Source organism: Pseudophryne corroboree, chromosome 4 (assembly GCF_028390025.1).
Source record: "Pseudophryne corroboree isolate aPseCor3 chromosome 4, aPseCor3.hap2, whole genome shotgun sequence".
NCBI lineage: Eukaryota > Metazoa > Chordata > Amphibia > Anura > Myobatrachidae > Pseudophryne > Pseudophryne corroboree.
The window spans coordinates 653,692,425-653,713,672 of NC_086447.1; the positions used below are offsets into that span (position 1 = coordinate 653,692,425).

At 46.1% G+C, this 21,248-nt stretch overlaps 1 protein-coding gene and 1 pseudogene across 3 annotated transcripts in view; both read right to left on the reverse strand.

Annotated features, from left to right (window-relative positions):
* The window catches only part of PSEN2 (presenilin 2), a 110,225-nt gene that overhangs the window by 77,862 nt on the left and 11,115 nt on the right, over positions 1-21,248 (reverse strand). For 2 of the 3 annotated variants that reach the window (XM_063917779.1, XM_063917778.1), the window contains exons 2-3: positions 8,399-8,553; positions 5,021-5,253 (exon numbers count right to left, since the gene is read on the reverse strand). In XM_063917779.1, coding sequence (XP_063773849.1) covers positions 5,021-5,253; positions 8,399-8,536 — 371 coding nt within the window. In that variant the 5' untranslated portion in view covers positions 8,537-8,553. The remainder of the gene's footprint in view (positions 1-5,020; positions 5,254-8,398; positions 8,554-21,248) is intronic. The other variant, XM_063917780.1, reaches the window with a different exon arrangement.
* On the reverse strand, positions 6,244-6,338 carry LOC134913259 (U2 spliceosomal RNA; annotated as a pseudogene).

Here is a 21,248-nt window from a genome sequence, read left to right on the forward strand (position 1 = left end):
ACTGGAGTCAGAATCCGTGTCGGTATCAGTGTCTACTATTTGGGATAGTGGGCGCTTTTGAGACCCAGAAGGTCCCTGTGACATAGTGAAAGGCAGGGCTAAACTTGTACAGTCCCTGGACTCAGCTTTGTCCAACCTTTTATGCAATAAATTCACATTTGCATTTAACACATTCCACATATCCAACCAGTCCGGTGTCGGCGTTGCCGACGGAGACACCACACTCATTTGCGCCACCTCCTCCCTAGAAGAGCCTTCCGCTTCAGACATGCCGACACACGCGTACCGACACACCACACACTCAGGGAATTCTCTATCTGGAGACTGTTCCCCCACAAGGCCCTTTGGAGAGACAGAGAGAGAGTATGCGAGCACACACCCAGCGCCAATGACCCAGGGAAACAAATTACCCAGATAGCGCTTATTACAATTATATATATATATATATATATATATATATATATATAACACTGCGCCAAATTATGTGCCCCCCCCCCTTCTTTCAAACCCTCTGTCACCGTGTTCAGCAGGGGAGAGTCCGGGGAAGCCAGCTTCTCAGCGTGTGCTGTGGAGAAAATGGCGCTGGTGAGTGCTGAGGATCAAGCCCCGCCCCCTCAGTGGCGGGCTTCGGTCCTTCTTGATTGCTTTGAAAAACTGGCGGGGGCTCTCATATATACCGAGCAAAGCCCATATATATATATATATACTAATATGCCTGAGAAGAGGTTTAATTGCTGCCCAGGGCGTGCCTGCCGTGTGTGTGTTGTGTGGGAGCAATGGCGCGCATCGTTACCGATGCGTGTTACCTCAGTGAAGATCCAAAGTCTTCTGCCGCCTTTGAAGTCTTCTTTCTTCATATACTCACCCGGCTTCTATCTTCCGGCTCTGTGAGGAGGACGGCGGCGCGGCTCCGGGACGAACTGCAAGGAGAGACCTGCGTTTGGACTCCCTCTGGAGCTAATGGTGTGCAGTAGCCTAAGAAGCAAAGCCTAGCATTTAAGTAGGTCTGCTTCTCTCCCCTCAGTCCCACGATGCAGGGAGTCTGTTGCCAGCAGGGCTCCCTGAAAATAAAAAACCTAACAAAATACTTTCTTTCAGGGAAACTCAGGAGAGCTCCCTGTAATGCACCCAGTCTCCTCTGGGCACAGTATCAAACTGAGGTCTGGAGGAGGGGCATAGAGGGAGGAGCCAGTGCACACCCATATCTAAAGTTCTTTTTAGTGCCCATGTCTCCTGCGGAGCCCGTCTATCCCCATGGTCCTTACGGAGTCCCCAGCATCCTCTAGGACGTAAGAGAAATAAAGGGGTTCATTCACAGTCTTTGCAACAAAACAAAAGGTTCATTTTCTTGGTCCTTTGAATCACAACGGCCTCAACTTTCAACATCAGACAGGGTCATTGTTACTTGTGGCTCAAAGTTTTCCGATATGACCACACAGGAATAGGATAACAGGAATGCTAGCCCTAGAAATGATAGAAATGTTATAGTGTCTCTATCCCAACAGTGGTAAATATATGTCAATTATAGACAGAACATCTGGTATCGGAAATTAGTTTGGCATATTTATACATAAGCATATCTATTAAACAAATCATTACTGACCACAGAGGGAAGTAGCTATAGCTGAAATGTGTACAGTAGGTGAAGGTTATCCGTGCTGAATGCAGTGACGTTATACAACGTAGCTGGCACTTGCTACATTATTGTATATATGAGAATATTATGACGACATATCACAGGACACTTACATATTACTGAGACATCACTGACAACTAATCTGCTTGTAAATAGGAATGATCTCTGGTACCCGTAAATCTGTGTTAATAAATACATTAGTATCAATAAAGACATGAAGAGAAAAAGTACAAAGTATTAGGTATTATACCTTTAATCAGATCCGCTAATATTTGAATAACATTTAAGTCAAATTAAGGCTTTTTCTAATCTTAAAGCATTGATTATAACAACCCAGCCAAACAATACGTATATTTGGCTCATTTGTAGGAGAGCTTATTGCAGGATAATAGAGCCTTCTAAATGGGCGCCTACATTTCCTGTAAGCACTGTGCACACAAAGGGGCTGATTCACCACTGCATGCTGCTGTGACCACTTTAGTGTCTATCGTATATTCACATCTGTGAGTTTATGCTAATGCTAGTAATAGTCCTTCCCCAGATATACAAGCATGCGTCAGAATCTGCAAGGACTGGGGCATCCACTGTGTGCCTCTTTAGATACAACAATCCCGCTTGGTGTGTCTTTAGACGCTGCCTTTGGAAGAAACATCAAAACTTGCTCCATCCCCTATGTTAGGTACAGATCCTACGTCAGAGTACGGCTTCCAATGTAAGTGATTAACGGTCTGAGCTCACAACCAGGTATGCAACACACCTATGACACTCCTATACCACGCCCATAAGACAGTGCTTCTCTTTGTATCCCAGTCACCACCTAGGGACTCCCAATACATTTGTGAGACCGTGCGTCTCAATCACTACTGCGACCCTGTGCGCACACACCGTGCGACTATTAATTACTTAGACGTGAGTTGAAAACAACAACAACCACTTGCACAAATAACGGCATTGCGTCCAATTAAGAATCAGAATCAGCACAAACACTTTAGACACTAAAGGCAATAACACACTGCAATGCTGTAATATCTTAGTATAGATTATCTGTAAAATAGCAGGACAACCAGGACAGTATAAACAACAAGGTACTAAATTAATAATTTATTTTTTAATTACCCATCAACATAAATTATTGGATTACTATGCTTTGAGAAATGATATAACCCATGCAATCTTAGCTATACTTCAACTTCTACCTTATAAAACTGTCCAGATAAGTGGTTAGCGTAATGATACCCCAATGAGGCAATGATACTTACAGTAGTTGTGGGAAGTCTGCAGTTCCAATAGAGTTTACTTACTGCTGTTTTGATCAGTAATTTCCAGTTATTACAACAAAGCATCAATACAATGTCACACATCGTGGTCTTTGTCCCACTTATCCTGTCCGGCGCTGTCACATGATAGTTGACCACACTTTCCTTGGGTGCTCACGATATTCCTGAAGCGCTGCCCTGTATTGTACCTAGACTGTCCGGCTGCAGGAGCGCAGCTATATTGGATCTCTGTCAGTTGAACTCTCTAGTCCAATGGGACCCAGAGGTGCACTCATGTGACCTGCTCTGTACCTGCTGCATTCCCTGCCCCAATCGGCCACACTTAGGGATAAACGTACTAAAAATTGTGTTTGCCAAAATTTGCATTCCTCGGGCGAGTTTAGCCTTTTTTTTTTTAAACTTGGAGATTTACCAAAGCAAAACACAGGAGTAAAATCAGGATTTGAACTGCAAAAAAATTGAGTAAACTCGGGACAAAGGGGGTAATTCCAAGTTGATCGCAGCAGGATTTTTGTTAGCAGTTGGGCAAAACCATGTGCACTGCAGGGGAGGCAGATATAACATGTGCAGAAAGAGTTAGATTTGGGTGGGTTATTTTGTTTCTGTGCAGGGTAAATACTGGCTGCTTTATTTTTACACTGCAATTTAGATTGCAGATTGAACACACCACACCCAAATCTAACTCTCTCTGCACATGTTAAATCTGCCTCCCCTGCAGTGCACATGGTTTTGCACAACTGCTAACAAAAATCCTGCTGCGATCAACTTGGAATTACACCCCAAATACACTTTTCAAACAGGCGTGCCCCTGAGCAGGGTGTATTGCAAAAGCCTGCACAGATCATTGGTCACTTACTAGTGACCAGGTAATCAGTCATCCAAGACTGTGGGGTAAATTTACTAAAGTAGGAGTTTTTGAGAACTGGTGATGTTGCTCAAAGCAACCTAGCAGCTAGATAAATGTTAAGTAGAATCTGATTAGTTGCTATGGGCAACATCACCAGTTCTAAAAAGAAAAAACTCCCACCATAGTAAATTTACCTCTTAGAGTTTGAAGTGGAGTCTTTAAAATACACTGCTCATCTGCGACTGCAATACATGGATCCTTAAGCAACAAGCTATCGGAAAATTCATTAAACGTTTCGTGTTGCACAACCCTACCATACACAAATTAACACTTCATTTTCCAATATACAAGGTGAATACTGTATTACCACTTTAATGATTATCTAAACTAACAACTAAAACTGCTTTTGTAACTGACTCCAACACGGATGAAACCCGGCTAAGACCGTGATCAGACTGGCGGCAAGACCCAGGTTGGTGACCTAACTGGTCACGTGTACAATGCCAGCCCCAGGAGATGAGATCATCTCCTCGCGCCAGCTCTCCCTATAAAGTTATCGGCTCCGGGGTCGCATCGACACGGCTTATCCTTTTTTGCAGTGCACTGCGACCCAGGACAACTCCAAAGACCAACCCTGCAAGCTAGGCGGGTTGGATTTCCAGTTCACTGGACCTTTTCCACTGAGCCGCTCCTGGGTTATCACAGCAATAACCCAGGTTTTTAGCGGCAGTGGAAAAGGGATATAAGTTACACTTTTATAAAATTTCCTACCTGTTGTATTGCTTACAACCTAAGACAGCCATCTCTTTATAGGGGTGGTCTTCAGGTTGCCGACTGTCGGACAGTATACCGGCGCCGGAATCCCAACAGCCAGCATACCGACAGATCTTCTCCCTCGTGCGGTTCCACAACCCCCCTGGAGGGAGAATAAATAGCGTGACGTGCGTAGCGTGCCACCGTGCCCACAAGGGGCTCATTTGCGCTCGCCACGCTGTCGGTATGCCGGCAGGCAGGCTCCCAGCCCCGGTATGCTGGCCGCCGGGAGCCCGGCCGCTGGCATACCATACTACACCCCTTTATAGACATAAACCTGCCCCTAATAAATTACTTTTATTCCCCATACCTGCTTATCAAGAAATGACGCATCTAAAGACAGCATGCAGGATTATTGATAATCTATTTTTATTGTTTACTGGTAAATAGGACTTAATATAAAACAATAATACAACATATAATTTAAGAAAAATGATTCATACTCACAACTGTCCATTTTTCTCAGTGTAGAAGCTGACAGATTTTATTGTAGCAACGACAACAACCATGCAGAGAGTGACTGGAATGAACAGCATTATGACATGTTTAGCACCGTATTTAAGCGTCAGCTCTTCCTCCTCACTATCCACTGGGACTTCTCTGTCAGAGGCTCCCACGCCTGAAGTCTCACCATTAGATGCATCACTCAGCACCTGTGCACTACTGGTATATTGTTTCTGCTAGAAATAAAGAGACTGATTAAAGAATATGCTCAGCAAAAACACATCCAAAATCACTGGTTGGCAGCAGACATAAAAAGAATGCCATTTACCAATGAGATGACACTATAATCTCCCCGCGCACACACACACACACTACTCCAAAACAATAGAATTTTTTTCTGTTACTTGAAGCTCGAGGTGCGTGGCTTCATCACCCAGTGTCTGTGACCAAACGTGCTGGGGGCGTAGGTTCTTGGACCCTCTCCGAAAGGAGAAGGGCCCCGTTACTCCCCTAACCCTCAGAGCCAAAAAGCCTACTGAGGGAAAAAAGGGACTGTGGGTCCCCCCTTGCCGAAGCGCAGAGGGACCCTCATGTATCCCCAAGGTTGGCCGAAGCTTCCCCCTGGGGACCGAGAACAGCCTCTAGCCCTCCCCAAAAGGAGAGGGCCTCGGCAACTTAGGATAGAGGGTGGCCCATAAGGGTCTCACCTAAACCCCAAACAAAAAACCGTGACAGTGACACACTACAAAACATAAATAAGTGCATAGTGTTGTGCAAAAGTGCAAAACACGTGCGTGGGCAATAAATAAATAAATAAGCCCCAGCCAGAAGGCCGGGGGAGATAAAAAAATTGTCCTTGCCCTAGCCAAAAGGCCAGGGCAAAGGTAGTGGGTGCAGACAGGAAGGGTTGAAGTGCTAAGTGCTAAAGTGCCTTAGTGCAAAGGTGGCTCGAAACCCCAGTGCATTTCCGGCACCCCTGTCCCTTCCAGTTCCAGGGGCACAACACCTCGAGCTTCAAGCTGCTCCCGACCTCTCAGCCAGACCAAGCTTCGTACCCACTCTGTGCCAGGGTCAACCCCCAGTACGAGAGAAGATACTAGACCGGGCCTTTTTCCACTCCACGCAAGGGGCCCTATTTTATCCCCTTAGAAGGGCGGTGGATACTAAGCCCAGTTTTTCTCCCCTCTCGGCCAGAGGCATTGCCACACCCCGGCATGGTACTCCACAAGGTGTTTCTCCATTCCACATCTAAGAACCTCTCACGCTCCTAGTGTAAGAACAGGTACTCCACTTGATCTTAGCCAAAAGGCCGAGAAGCGACTACTCCAAAACAATAGGCGCCAGGTGAGCTTGCCGATTGTGAGATGCTCACTACTGATGTCCCAGCGGCAGTCATTTCTCCAGCCTCAGGGAAATTGTTCTGTTGCATGTGGAGAATCGATAACATCAATGTTGAAACAAAGCAGAGGCATGTAAAAATGGCTCCAGTAATGGAGATGTAGGCCACATCCATTTTGAGATTATGGGGGACATGTACTAAGCAGTGATAAAAGTGGAGAAGTGAGCCAGTGGAGAAGATGCCCATGGCAACCAATCAGCATTGACATAACATTTATAATTTACATACTATGGGGTATATTGAATTAGGGTCGGATCCATAACGATATGCATTTGTCGGAATGGATCTGACAACCCCTATTCAATACCATCTCAATTCAACATTAAAAAAAGTCGAATTGGGATGAGACCTGTGAGCGGAGGAGAGGGGGGAGACCAGCGGGGACAACCGCGGGCAGACGGAGGAGAGCAGCGCTGCAGAAGGATGTCTCATAGCGGCCAGACCTCACGGCAGTGTCCACCCGGCTCCAGCAAGAGTGACCTCATGTGAGCGGCGCAGCTGTGACACATCCTCCTGCAGCGCTGTGTTGTAGCGCTGCTCTCCCCTGTCTGCCCCGGCTCTCCCCCCCCCCCCCCCCCCCCCTCTCCTCCTCTAAGGTCCGTCAGCTCAGTCCGACATTTTTTTATGTCGGACTGAGATGGTTGGAAACGGGGACAAATCCTGTCGGATTTGGCCCCGTTTCCCTCAAAAGTACGTGAATTGGCAGCTATACCACCGATTCACGTACTATTTGACAAGACGAATTCCCCGACTTGTCGAATAAAAATACTCGGGACTGAATAGGTCGAATCACGAGTCGACCTTAAAAAGTCGAAAACTGCCGTCTTTTAGACAGATTGCAGCTTTCGACCCTAATTGAATATACCCCTATAAAAGTACACAGAGCAGCTGACTGATTGCCAAGGGCAACTTCTCCACTGTCCCCTTAAATTCTAAACGCACTGTATTTAGATAACCATGGAAATGTATAAGTGTAATTCCTACAAACTCCTGACTGTTTAGGTGGTGCTTATTCTCTAAATAAAAACTTAATTTTTAATTTAAAAAAACAACAATTGTTCACCAATACTTCCTTTTTTTTTTGCACCTGTAAAATTTATAATGTCATGCTTTGTGTTGGCACGCTGAGCATTAAATAGGAAGGTCCTGAAACACCAAAACATTTAACCATAAATTTAACCATTTATTGCTCCTCTAGTTCACGTCTAAAGTGATCGGGAGCTATTCAATTGTTTGCACGACCAGCTCCGGTGACTTAAACAGTGCTAAGTGCCCAGCCCCAAAGCCCTACTTTACGCAAATTTCTGCTCGTACCTCAGGAAAATTCTGGGCTGGTCACTAAAAGCAAGTGAATAGGTCTCGCTCACTTTGTACAGAAGCTACAGGGGCGATAAACAAATGCATTACAAAAAAAAACAAAAAACTGGGATGAATAAAAAAAACGGGCTATTAACGCATTTTTTCCCCCCGATGGTCATTTCAGAGATATTCAATTATAGCAATTGTCTTACGGGCAAAAACACATAGGATCCAGGATAAGTACCAGTGAAAAGACGGAGCTCAAAAGACTGGTTACTGTTACTAGTAAGCCCTGTGTATCCACAGATAGTCATTGCTGGCCTCATAGGAAAACTGTTATATAAAGTCGTACTGCTAAATATTTAAATAAATGTTCTACTTTAATTAACAACTTTCACAGCTTAGACCAGAGTTTCCCAAATGCTGCCATTGCAGTCCAGGTTTTAATGATATCAGTGCTTGAGTCTAGATGGTTAAATTCACTGTTTTACTAACTGAGTCACCTGTGCTCAAGCATGGATATTCTTAAAACCTGGACTGTAATGACTTAATGAAAATACCATTGTCTGTGATCATAGTCAATAGAGTTATATTTCAGATTAATATCAGCATTATGGCTCATAAGGAACCTGCAGCATCACAATGCACATGACATTAAGTAACTGCATCGCTCTGTCTCTCACCCGGTTATCTGGCGTCTCTGCTGAGGCCTGTAGTCCATCTAGGTAAGAAGGTAGAGAGGTGGTCTCAGATGCTATCAGTGATGTCCTCTCATTACAGTCCTCTTCCTCACTGTCTGAGCTGTTCATGAAAGTAATCATACTTACACAGGCTGTACCTAGCAAATAGGACAAAACACATTTCTTGTCATTTTGGAGTTCACTCTTCAAAATGATTTAATCAATTAATACAAATACTCATTTAAAATTAACAATGAAACTTAAAATAAGAATTTATTCACCGGTAATTCTATTTCTCGTAGTCCGTAGTGGATGCTGGGAACTCCGTAAGGACCATGGGGAATAGCGGGCTCCGAAGGAGGCTGGGCACTCTAGAAAGATCTTAGACTACCTGGTGTGCACTGGCTCCTCCCACTATGACCCTCCTCCAAGCCTCAGTTAGGTACTGTGCCCGGACGAGCGTACACAATAAGGAAGGATTTTGAATCCCGGGTAAGACTCATACCAGCCACACCAATCACACCGTACAACTCGTGATATGAAACACAGTTAACAGTATGAAACAATAGAGCCTCTCAACAGATGGCTCAACAGTAACCCGATCTAGTTAACAATAACTATGTACAAGTATTGCAGATAAACCGCACTTGGGATGGGCGCCCAGCATCCACTACGGACTACGAGAAATAGAATTACCGGTGAGTAAATTCTTATTTTCTCTAACGTCCTAGTGGATGCTGGGAACTCCGTAAGGACCATGGGGATTATACCAAAGCTCCCAAACGGGCGGGAGAGTGCGGATGACTCTGCAGCACCGAATGAGAGAACTCCTGGTCCTCCTCAGCCAGGGTATCAAATTTGTAGAATTTTGCAAACGTGTTTGCCCCTGACCAAGTAGCTGCTCGGCAAAGTTGTAAAGCCGAGACCCCTCGGGCAGCCGCCCAAGATGAGCCCACCTTCCTTGTGGAATGGGCATTGACAGATTTTGGCTGTGGCAGGCCTGCCACAGTATGTGCAAGCTGAATTGTACTACAAATCCAACGAGCAATAGTCTGCTTAGAAGCAGGAGCACCCAGCTTGTTGGGTGCATACAGGATAAACAGCGAGTCAGATTTTCTGACTCCAGCTGTCCTGGAAACATATATTTTCAGGGCCCTGACAACGTCTAGCAACTTGGAGTCCTCCAAATCCTTAGTAGCCGCAGGCACCACAATAGGCTGGTTCAGGTGAAACGCTGACACCACCTTAGGGAGAAACTGGGGACGAGTCCTCAATTCTGCCCTATCCATATGGAAAATCAGATAAGGGCTTTTCCATGATAAAGCCGCCAACTCTGACACTCGCCTGGCTGAAGCCAAGGCCAATAACATGACCACTTTCCACGTGAGATATTTCAGATCCATGGTTTTTAGTGGCTCAAACCAATGTGATTTTAAGAAACTCAACATCACGTTGAGATCCCAAGGTGCCACAGGAGGCACAAATGGGGGCTGAATATGCAGCACTCCTTTCACAAAATGTCTGAACTTCAGGTACTGAAGCTAGTTCTTTTTGAAAGAAAATCGACAGAGCCGAGATCTGTACCTTAATGGAGCCCAGTTTTAGGCCCATATTCACTCCTGCTTGCAGGAAATGCAGAAATCGACCTAGTTGAAATTCCTCTGTTGGGGCCTTTTTGGCCTCGCACCATGCAACATATTTCCGCCATATGCGGTGATAATGCTTTGCCGTAACATCTTTCCTGGCTTTAATAAGCGTAGGAATGACTTCCTCCGGAATGCCCTTTTCCTTTAGGATCCGGCGTTCAACCGCCATGCCGTCAAACGCAGCCGCGGTAAGTCTTGGAACAGACAGGGGCCCTGCTGCAGCAGGTCCTGTCTGAGCGGCAGAGACCACGGGTCCTCTGAGATCATCTCTTGAAGTTCCGGGTACCACGCTCTTCTCGGCCAATCCGGAACCACGAGAATTGTGTTTACTCCTCGCTTTCTTATTATTCTCAATACCTTTGGTATGAGAGGTAGAGGAGGGAACACATAAACTGACCGGTACACCCACGGTGTCACTAGAGCGTCCACAGCTATCGCCTGAGGGTCTCTTGACCTGGCGCAATACTGCTCTAGTTTTTGGTTTAGGCGGGACGCCATCATGTCCACCTGTGGACGACCCCATTGATTTACAATCATTTGGAAGACTTCTGGATGAAGTCCCCACTCTCCCGGGTGGAGGTCGTGCCTGCTGAGAAAGTCTGCTTCCCAGTTGTCCACTCCCGGGATGAACACTGCTGACAGTGCTAGTACATGATTCTCCGCCCATCGGAGAATTTTTGTGGCTTCTGCCATCGCCGTCCTGCTTCTTGTGCCGCCCTGTCGATTCACATGGGCGACTGCCGTGATGTTGTCTGACTGGATCAGCACCGGCTGGTGTAGGAGCAGGGATTTTGCTTGACTTAGGGCATTGTAAATGGCCCTTAGTTCCAGAATATTTATGTGAAGGGCAGTCTCCTGACTTGACCATAGTCCTTGGAAATTTCTTCCCTTTGTGACTGCCCCCCAGCCTCGTAGGCTGGCATCCGTGGTCACCAGGACCCAGTCCTGTATGCCGAATCTGCGGCCCTCCAGAAGATGAGCACTGTGCAGCCACCACAGAAGAGACACCCTGGTTCTTGGAGACAGGGTTATTAAACGATGCATCTGAAGATGCGATCCGGACCACTTGTCCAACAGGTCCCACTGAAAAATCCTGGCATGGAACCTGCCGAATGGAATTGCTTCGTAAGAAGCTACCATCTTTCCCAGGACCCGCGTGCAGTGATGCACCGATACCTGTTTTGGTTTTAGGAGGTCTCTGACTAGAGAAGACAACTCCCTGGCTTTCTCCTCCGGGAGAAACACTTTTTTCTGGGCCGTGTCCAGAATCATTCCCAGGAACATTAGACGTGTCGTGGGGACCAGCTGTGACTTTGGGATATTCAGAATCCAGCCGTGCTGGCTCAGCACTTCCTGAGATAGTGCTACTCCCACTAACAACTGTTCCTTGGATCGTGCCTTTATTAGGAGATCGTCCAAGTATGGGATAATTAAAACTCCCTTTTTTCGAAGGAGTATCATCATTTCCGCCATAACCTTGGTAAATACCCTCGGTGCCGTGGAGAGTCCAAACGGCAGCGTCTGGAATTGGTAATGGCAGTCCTGTACCACAAATCTGAGGTACTCCTGGTGAGAATTGTAAATGGGGACATGCAGGTAAGCATCCTTGATGTCCAGGGATACCATGTAATCCCCCTCGTCCAGGCTTGCAATAACCGCCCTGAGCGATTCCATCTTGAACTTGAATTTTTTTATGTATGTGTTCAAGGATTTCAAATTTAAAATGGGTCTCACCGAACCGTCCGGTTTCGGCACCACAAATAGTGTGGAATAGTAACCCCGGCCTTGTTGAAGTAGGGGTACCTTGATTATCACCTGCTGGGAATACAGCTTGTGAATCGCTGCTAGCACCGCCTCCCTGTCTGAGGGAGCAATCGGCAAGGCGGATTTTAGGAAACGGCGGGGTGGAGTCGCCTCGAATTCCAGCCTGTATCCCTGAGATACTATTTGAAGGATCCAGGGATCCACCTGTGAGCGGGCCCACTGATCGCTGAAATTCCTGAGGCGGGCCCCCACCGTACCTGGCTCCGCTTGTGAAGCCCCACCGTCATGCGGCGGACTTGGAAGAGGAAGCGGGGGAGGACTTTTGTTCCTGGGAACCTGCTGTTTGCTGCAGCCTTTTTCCCCTGCCTCTGCCTCTTGACAGAAAAGACCCTCCTTTTCCCCGCTTGTTTTTCTGGGACCGAAAGGACTGAACCTGATAAAATGGCGCCTTCTTAGGCTGTGAGGGGACATGGGGTAAAAATGCTGACTTCCCAGACGTTGCTGTGGAAACTAGGTCGGAGAGACCATCCCCAAATAATTCCTCCCCCTTATAAGGCAAGACTTCCATGTGCCTTTTGGAATCTGCATCTCCAGTCCACTGGCGAGTCCATAAGCATCTCCTAGCAGAGATAGATAATGCACTTATTTTAGATGCCAGCCGGCAGATTTCCCTCTGTGCATCTCTCATGTATAAGACTGAGTCTTTTATATGGTCAATTGTTAGCAGGATCGTGTCTCTGTCTAACGTGTCAATATTTTCTGACAGTTTATCTGACCACGCAGCGGCAGCACTGCACATCCATGCTGACGCAATAGCTGGTCTGAGTATAATGCCTGAGTGTGTATATATACAGACTTCAGGATCGCCTCCTGCTTTCTATCAGCAGGTTCCTTAAGGGCGGCCGTATCCTGGGACGGTAGTGCCACCTTTTTAGACAAACGTGTGAGCGCTTTATCCACCCTCGGGGGTGTTTCCCAATGTAGCCTATCCTCTGGCGGGAAAGGGAACGCCATTAGTAGCTTCTTAGGAATTACCAATTTCTTATCAGGGGAAGCCCACGCTTCTTCACACACTTCATTTAATTCATCTGACGGGGGAAAAACTACAGGTAGTTTTTTCTCCCCAAACATAATACCCTTTTTTGTGGTACCTGGATGTAAATCAGAAATATTTAACACCTCTTTCATTGCCTCAATCATGCAGTGAATGGCCTTAACGGGCATTAAATTTGACTCATCGTCGTCGACACTGGTGTCAGTATCCGTGTCGACATCTACTTGTGCCACCTGAGATAACGGGCGTTTCAGAGTCCCTGATGACTTTTGAGACACCTGGACAGGCACGAGCTGAAGACTCGGCTGTCCCACAGTCGGCATGTCGTCAAATTTTTTATGTAAGGAGTCTATACGTGCACTCATTTCCTGCCATAATACCATCCACTCAGGTGTCTGACCCCCAGGGGGTGACATCCCTGCTAAAGGCATCTGCTCCCCCTCCACATCATTATCCTCCTCAAACATGTCGACACAGCCGTACCGACACACTCCACACACACAGGGAATGCTCAAATAGAGGACAGGACCCACAGAAGCCCTTTGGGGGGACAGAGTAAGAGTATGCCAGCACACACCAGAGCGCTATATATATACAGGGACTAACTGAGTTATGTCCCTAATAGCTGCTTTTTATATATATACTGTATACAGTGCCAATTTTAATGCCCCCCCCTCTCTTTTCCCTCTTACTGTACTGTAGAATTGCAGGGAAGAGCCAGGGAGCTTCCTTCCAGCCGAGCTGTGAGGGAAAAATGGCGCCAGTGTGCTGAGGAGATAGGCTCCGCCCCTTTTTCGCGGCCTATTCTCCCGCTTTTTATGGGATTCTGGCAGGGGTATTTACCTCATATATAGCCCCAGGGGCTATATATTGAGGTATTTTAGCCAGCTAAGGTGTTTTTATTGCTGCCTCAGGGCGCCCCCCCCCAGCGCCCTGCACCCTCAGTGACCGGAGTGTGAAGTGTGTATGAGGAGCAATGGCGCACAGCTGCAGTGCTGTGCGCTACCTTGGTGAAGACAGGATGTCTTCATGCCGCCGATTTTCCGGACCATCTTCTTGCTTCTGGCTCTGTAAGGGGGACGGCGGCGCGGCTCCGGGACCGAACATCAAGGCTGGGCCTGCGGTCGATCCCTCTGGAGCTAATGGTGTCCAGTAGCCTAAGAAGCCCAATCCGGCTGCAAGCAGGCGAGTTCGCTTCTTCTCCCCTTAGTCCCTCGCTGCAGTGAGCCTGTTGCCAGCAGGTCTCACTGAAAATAACAAATTCTAAGACTATAACTTTCTAAGAGCTCAGGAGAGCCCCTAGTGTGCATCCAACCTCGGCCGGGCACGAAATCTAACTGAGGCTTGGAGGAGGGTCATAGTGGGAGGAGCCAGTGCACACCAGGTAGTCTAAGATCTTTCTAGAGTGCCCAGCCTCCTTCGGAGCCCGCTATTCCCCATGGTCCTTACGGAGTTCCCAGCATCCACTAGGACGTTAGAGAAAAATAGAGAACCATGACACCAATGTGACATAAAACAGTCTATTTAATTGTTACGTTTTGCTTACAATTGAGCTCCAAATGAGAAGAGGCTGAAAGCCGCATTAACCCTAAACATACACAAAAAGCTGCACTCATGCTGCATTCACACAGTCACACAAGGATCTTGCCCGATCCACACCAAATATACATAAAAAGCTGGATTCACAGTAAATTCACACAGACACACAATGATTCTACTCGATCCAAAACTAATTCACACAAAACCACCTGGATTCAAACACTCAGATCTTACCAGATCCAAAGAAGATTCACACAAAACCACCCAGATTCATACTAAATTCATAGTTTGGGTACTCTGGCCTGATTCAGAGATAGACAGTAATTCAATCCCGCATGCAAGCAACACTGACTTTCCGTCCGATCTCTCATGCAGGAGACATCTCAGTAGAAGAGATGCCTCCTGTGTGTAGCTGCGATTCCAGCACTGCAATGTCGCAAGCTGTTCCAGCGGGTGTTGTATGGTATGCCGGCAGCCGGGCTCCCGGCGACCAGCATACCGGAGCCGGGAGCCCGACCGCCGGCATACCAACAGCGTGGCGAGCGCAAATGAGCCCCATGCGGGCTCACTGCGCTCACCACGCTGCGGGCACTCCAGGGGGGGTCATGGACCCCCACGAGGGAGAAAATCTATCGGTATGCCGGCTGTCGGTATTCCGGCGCTGGTATACTGTGCGCCGGGATCCGGACAGTCGGCATACTGAAGACCACCCGTTCCAGCAATAAGCCAGCTGAGTAAGCCTCAGCTTGTGCAGCCGGCCAACGGAAGCGGGGGCCAAGAGGTCTGCATGGCGATTCACAGACCCTTGGCTCTCCCCTCCTAGAAAATGGAAATGACCCCCCCACCCCCATTTTAAAGAACACAGCCCTCCTTCAAAGACACTGGCTCAGTCAAATCAGTTGTATTCCAAAGCATTTAGGCAGGAGCTTTATGTACAACCCTATTCAGGTGAGAAGAACACACATACATACCCTTCCATGCAAGAGGAAGAGGTTAGTGAGTATAAAGATTCTCAAATCAGGTGCGTCAGGGTGGGATCCCTGTGGACATAGGAGAAATACTGTTATCAATGGTAAGTTCTTACCATAACGTATATTTCTCCGGCTGTGTCCACAGGTTATCCACAGGATAACAATGGGATTTCCCAAAGCAATTTTTAGTGGTGGGGACGCTCCTGATTGGACAGGAGAACCTTACGCCCGAATTCAGCGTCATGAGAGGCAAAAGTATCCAAGGCATAATGTCTAATGAATGTGTTAATGGAAGACCATGTGGCTGCCTTACATATCTGCTCTGCTGAAGCACCATGTTGTGCAGCCCATGAAGGACCTACCTTACGTGTAGAATGAGCAGAGACATTAGCCGGAACAAGGAGATCAGCTCGAGAATATGCTTCTGAAATAGTCATTCGAAGCCATCTTGCTAGCGTCTGTTTAGTAGCAGGCCAACCCCTCTTGTGAAATCCGTAGAGGATGAAGAGAGAATCTGTCTTTCTGTTGGCACTGGTAAGATCCACGTAGATCCTTAATGCACGGACCACGTCCAGCGACGCTTCTCCTGCAGAAAGTCCCGATACCTGAAAAGCCGGGACTACAATTTCTTCGTTAAGGTGGAATTTAGATACTACCTTAGGAAGATAACCAGACCTAGTTCTGAGAACTGCTTTATCTGGATAAAAAAATCAAAAAAGGAAACTTACATGACAACGCTCCTAAATCTGATACTCCTCTAGCTGATGTCATAGTCAGTAGAAAGAGTACTTTAGCTGTCAACCATTTAAGATCCACTTTATTAAGTGGTTCAAATGGAGCACCCTGAAGGGCTTTGAGGACCAGACTTAAATCCCAAGGTACTGCAAGAGGAACAAAGGGTGGTTGAATACGCAGCATTCCCTGGAAAAAGTACGCCTGTAAAGTGGCAATTTTCTTTTGGAACCATACAGTTAATGCCGATACTTGAACTCTCAAGGAAGCCACCTTCAACCCCTTATCCATTCCTGCCTGAAGGAAATCTAAGATTCTGGATAATGAAGGTAATGACTCTTGGCTAGATACCTGTTTAAGTGAGGAAGTAGTCCTGGAGAGACTAAGCAAGATAAAGATTAATAAATCACCAGGCCCAGACGGTTTTCATCCTAGGGTTATTATGGATCTTAGGACACAGCTAGCAAAACCCCTATACCTGATTTTCAATAGTTCGATTAGATCAGGCATGGTACCAAAGAATTGGTGCATAGCTGAGGTAGTGCCTTTATTTAAAAAGGGAACTAAAAATAATCCTGGAAACTATAGACCAGTTAGTTTAACCTCAATAGTGGGTAAAATATTGGAAGGCATTTTGAGGGATAGCATAGAGGAGCACCTACAGGCATCTAAGTTTATTACTAAAAGTCAGCATGGGTTTGTAAGGAACAGATCATGTCAAACCAACTTAATTAGCTTCTACGAGGAAGTGAGCAAGAATCTTGACCATGGAAAAGCAGTGGACGTGGTTTACTTCGATTTTGCAAAAACTTTCGATACAGTGCCACATAGGAGACTGGTCCACAAATTAAGGGAACTTGGCCAAGGAAATAATATTTGGACACGGATAGGTAATTGGCTGGATAACAGGGTACAACGAGTAGTGGTCAACGGGATGTTCTCCAGCTGGGCAACAGTAGTCAGCGGAATGCCACAAGGGTCCGTTCTTGGCCCACTGCTGTTCATTATATTTATCAATGATCTAGGAATAGGCCTGGAAAGCACAGTGTCAATCTTTGCAGACGACACTAAACTGTGTAAGGTAATTAACCCAGAAACCGATGTGGAGTCTCTACAGAATGACTTAGTTAAACTGGAATTCTGGGCATCTAAATGGAAAATGAGATTCAACATAGAAAAATGCAAAGTTATGCATTTTGGGACAAAAAACACACTTGCATCCTACACTCTAGATGGAGAAAATCTAGGGGTAACTATGGTGGAAAAAGATTTGGGGGTGCTCATAGACCATAGGCTTAGTAACAGTACACAATGCCAAACTGCAGCAAAGTAGGCAAGTAAAGTGCTTGCGTGCATTAAACGGGGCATTAAGACCAGGGATGAGGATGTAATTCTGCCGTTGGACAAATCAGTGTTACGCCCACACCTGGAATATTGCATTCAGTTCTGGGCCCCATATTACAAAAAGGATATCGGGGAACTAGAAAGAGATCAAAGACGAGCTATTAAATGGATTAAAGGGTTAGAGACACTGGAATATGAGGAGAGGCTTACTAAATTAAACATGTATTAACTAGAAAAGAGGAGACTAAGAGGAGACATTATTAATATCTTCAAATATGTAAAGGGTCATTACAAGGAGTTAGCAGCGGATTTGTTTATTAAAAGAACTCTGTATAAGACGTGTGGGCACTCACTGAGGCTAGAAGAGAGAAAATTCTGTACACAACGTAGGAAAGGGTTCTTCTCCGTAAGGGGAATAAAGATTTGGAACTCACTGCCGGAGAAGGTAGTAATGGTAGACTCTGTAATTGCATTTAAAAACGGATTGGACAAATTTCTAACAGGAAAACGTATCAAGGGCTTTAACATTTAGCATATTGACATTAATATTCTGGGAGTGGTTGGAATCATTGCTGTAAATCGGTACTAAACCATTACTTCGGCATGCACAGTATAATATGAACAGATTAACGCAGAATACAGGTTGAACCCGATGGTCATTTTGCCTCTCTTCAACCTCACCGACTATGTAACTATGCAACTATGATACTCTGAAAGATTTTGGATCCATACTACTTTCACTGCACCAATGAATATAAGCTTGCCATATCCGGTAATGAATGCGAGCTGAGGAGGGTTTCCTTGCTCTGAGCATAGTTTGAATTACCTGTTGTGAGAATCCTCTTGACTTCAAGATAGAGGTTTCCACAGCCACGCCATCAAAGACAGCCGATCAGGATGCCTGTGATAACAAGGACCCTGTATCAGTAGATCTGGACGTTAAGGGAGCAGAATTGGAACATCCAACGACATCCTCTGCAGATCTATGTACCAATGCCTTCTGGGCCAAGACGGAGCGATCAGAATCACTGCACCCTTTGCTTGCTTTATTTTCCTCACTACCCTGGGTAGCAGGGAGATTGGAGGAAACAGGTATGCCAGATGAAAGTCCCATTTCACTGACAGTGCATCCACAAGGATCGATCCAGGGTCCTTTGTTCTTGACCCGTATGCAGGAACTTTGTTGTTCAGACGGGATGCCATGAGGTCTATCTCTGGCAACCCCCCACTTGTCTACTAGAGTCTAAAAGACCTCCGGGTATAGAGCCCATTCGATTGCTTGGTGTGACGACTGAGAAAGTCCGCTGCCCAGTTTAGGACTCCTGGAACAAACACTGTGGACAATGCTGGAAGATGGAGTTCTGCCCACCTTAGTATGTGACTTACCTCCTTCATTGCTTTTTGGCTGCAAGTTCCTCCCTGATGGTTGAGGTACGCTACTGCCGTTGCATTGTCTGAACGGATCTGGACTGGTTTTCCTTGCAGAATGTCCTTTGCCTGAATCAGTGCCATGTATATGGCCCGGAGTTCCAACAGGTTTATTGGCAGGCGACTTTCTTCTATGGTCCATTGTCCTTGGAACCATATAGTCTTCCGGACACTGCTCCCCAGCCCTGTAGACTGGCATCCGTTGTTAGGATCTCCCAATCTGATATCCAAAAGGGTCTTCCCTTGTCTAGATGGGATGTCTGTAGCCACCAGGCTAATGACCTTTTTACCTTTACTGGAAGAACCATCATTTGTTTCTTTATTGTCTGATGTATTCCATTCCATCTGGTCAGAATCAGCTGCTGCAGAGGTCTTGAGTGGAATTGTGCATATTCCACCATGTTGAATGTTGACACCATCAACCCCATCACTCGCATTGCTGCGTGAATTGATATTGTCTGACTGTGTATTAATTCCTGAGTCATTAACTGCCCCTTGGATATCTTTTCCTGAGGTAAAAATATTTTCTGCAGACTTGAATCCAATACAGTCCCCAAGTGAATCATCCGCTGTGACAGAATCAGAGACGACTTTGCCCAATTTATGAGCCATCCGTGTTTCTGTAGACAATGTATTGTCTGTTGGAGATGGCTCAAGAGCAATTCCTGGGATTGTGCCAGAATTAAAAGATCGTCGAGGTATGGAAAAATCCTTATCCCCTGCTTGCGGAGATAATCTGCCATAACCACCATGATCTTGGTAAATACTCTGGGGGCTGTGGCTAGCCCAAAGGGTAAGGCCTGGAACTGAAAATGTTGCTGGAGGATGGCAAACCTGAGATAACACTGATGGGACAATGCTATAGGCACATGCAGGTAAGAATCCTGCATATCCAGAGATACCATGTAATCCCCTGGTTCCATGGCCAAAACTATGGAGCGTAATGTCTCCATGTGGAACCTTGGGACCCAAATGTATTTGTTTAACATTTTGAGATTGAGAATTGGCCGGAATGACCCGTTTGGCTTCTGAACCAAAAAAAGATTGGAGTAAAAACCCTGCCCCCGTTGTGCCGGGGGTACTGGAATAATTACCCCGGACTGAAGCAATTTCTGAACTGCTTCTTGCAGTGCTCTGGCCTTCGCCTCTATACGAGACAGGCTGGTGCAAAAAAACCTTCGAGGTGGCAGCTTCTTGAAAGGGAAAACAACCCAGAGATACCACTTCTTGCACCCAATCATCTGTCGTCGACTGATGCCATATGTGTGCAAACTGAAGAAGTTGGCCCCCTACCTTGGGGTCCCCCAGGTGGAGGCCCACACCATCAGTCTGATTGTTTCTTTTCTGGTTTAGAAGCTGGCCTATTGCTTCTTTGCTTTACCAGACTTATTGTACTGGGTCTGCTTAGAATAATTTTTGCCTTTTGTTTTTAATTTGCCACCAAAACGGCCGAAACCCCGAACCCTTAGGCCTAGGGTTATAATTGGCAGGAAACCTGACCTTCTTGGATTCGCCTTCTGACTCCAGAATATGTCAATTCCTTACTAAAGAGAATGTTCCCAACAAAAGGCAAAGCTTCCAGAACCTTCTTGGATTCTAAATTAGCTTTCCATGTACGCAGCCAAATTGCTTTGCGACCAGCCATCGTTAATGCTGATGCTTTGGAAGCAATCGTACCCATATCTATTGCTGCTTCTTCTAAAAATAACGCAGCTTGTTTAATATGAGCTATATGGGATTCCTGTTCCCTAGTAGGTGCTGAAAACCCGTTTTCCAGTTCGTCAGCCCACTCAGCTACCACCTTTGCCATCCAGGCCGAGGCCATAGCCCCTGACAGAGAATTTTTTTTTTTTTTCAAAAAACCCATCTACTCTTCTGTCTGTGACATCATTTAATGATGTTGATGGTAAAGGCAAAATAGATTTTCGCACTAATCAAATGACGTGCGTATCTACTTTAGGAGGCACTTCTCTTTTTAAACAGTCCCCAGTTGGAAAAGGGTAATAGGAATCCCATTTCTTTGGAATTCTATATTTTTTGTTGGGTGTAGCCCAAGCTTCCTCCATCATTTCCGTGAGTTCTTCTGACCCTGGAAACTGAACCCTAACTGTTTTGGGACGTTTAAACACAGGTGCTTTAGTTTTAATTATTGGCTCTGCTGACTCCTCTAGAGGATAAACATGTTATAAGTGTTGGTGTTACTGTTATAGTAACCTTGTCACTTTTGCCGCTCTTAGACATGATAAATCATCAGCTTTTCACAGTATACTACACAATCTATGACTGTAATCACTTTACTGTATTAAAGTGATATCAATCTGACCCCTAACCCAAGCACCAGCATTGAGGCTCAAAAGAAACAATGACAAACATAT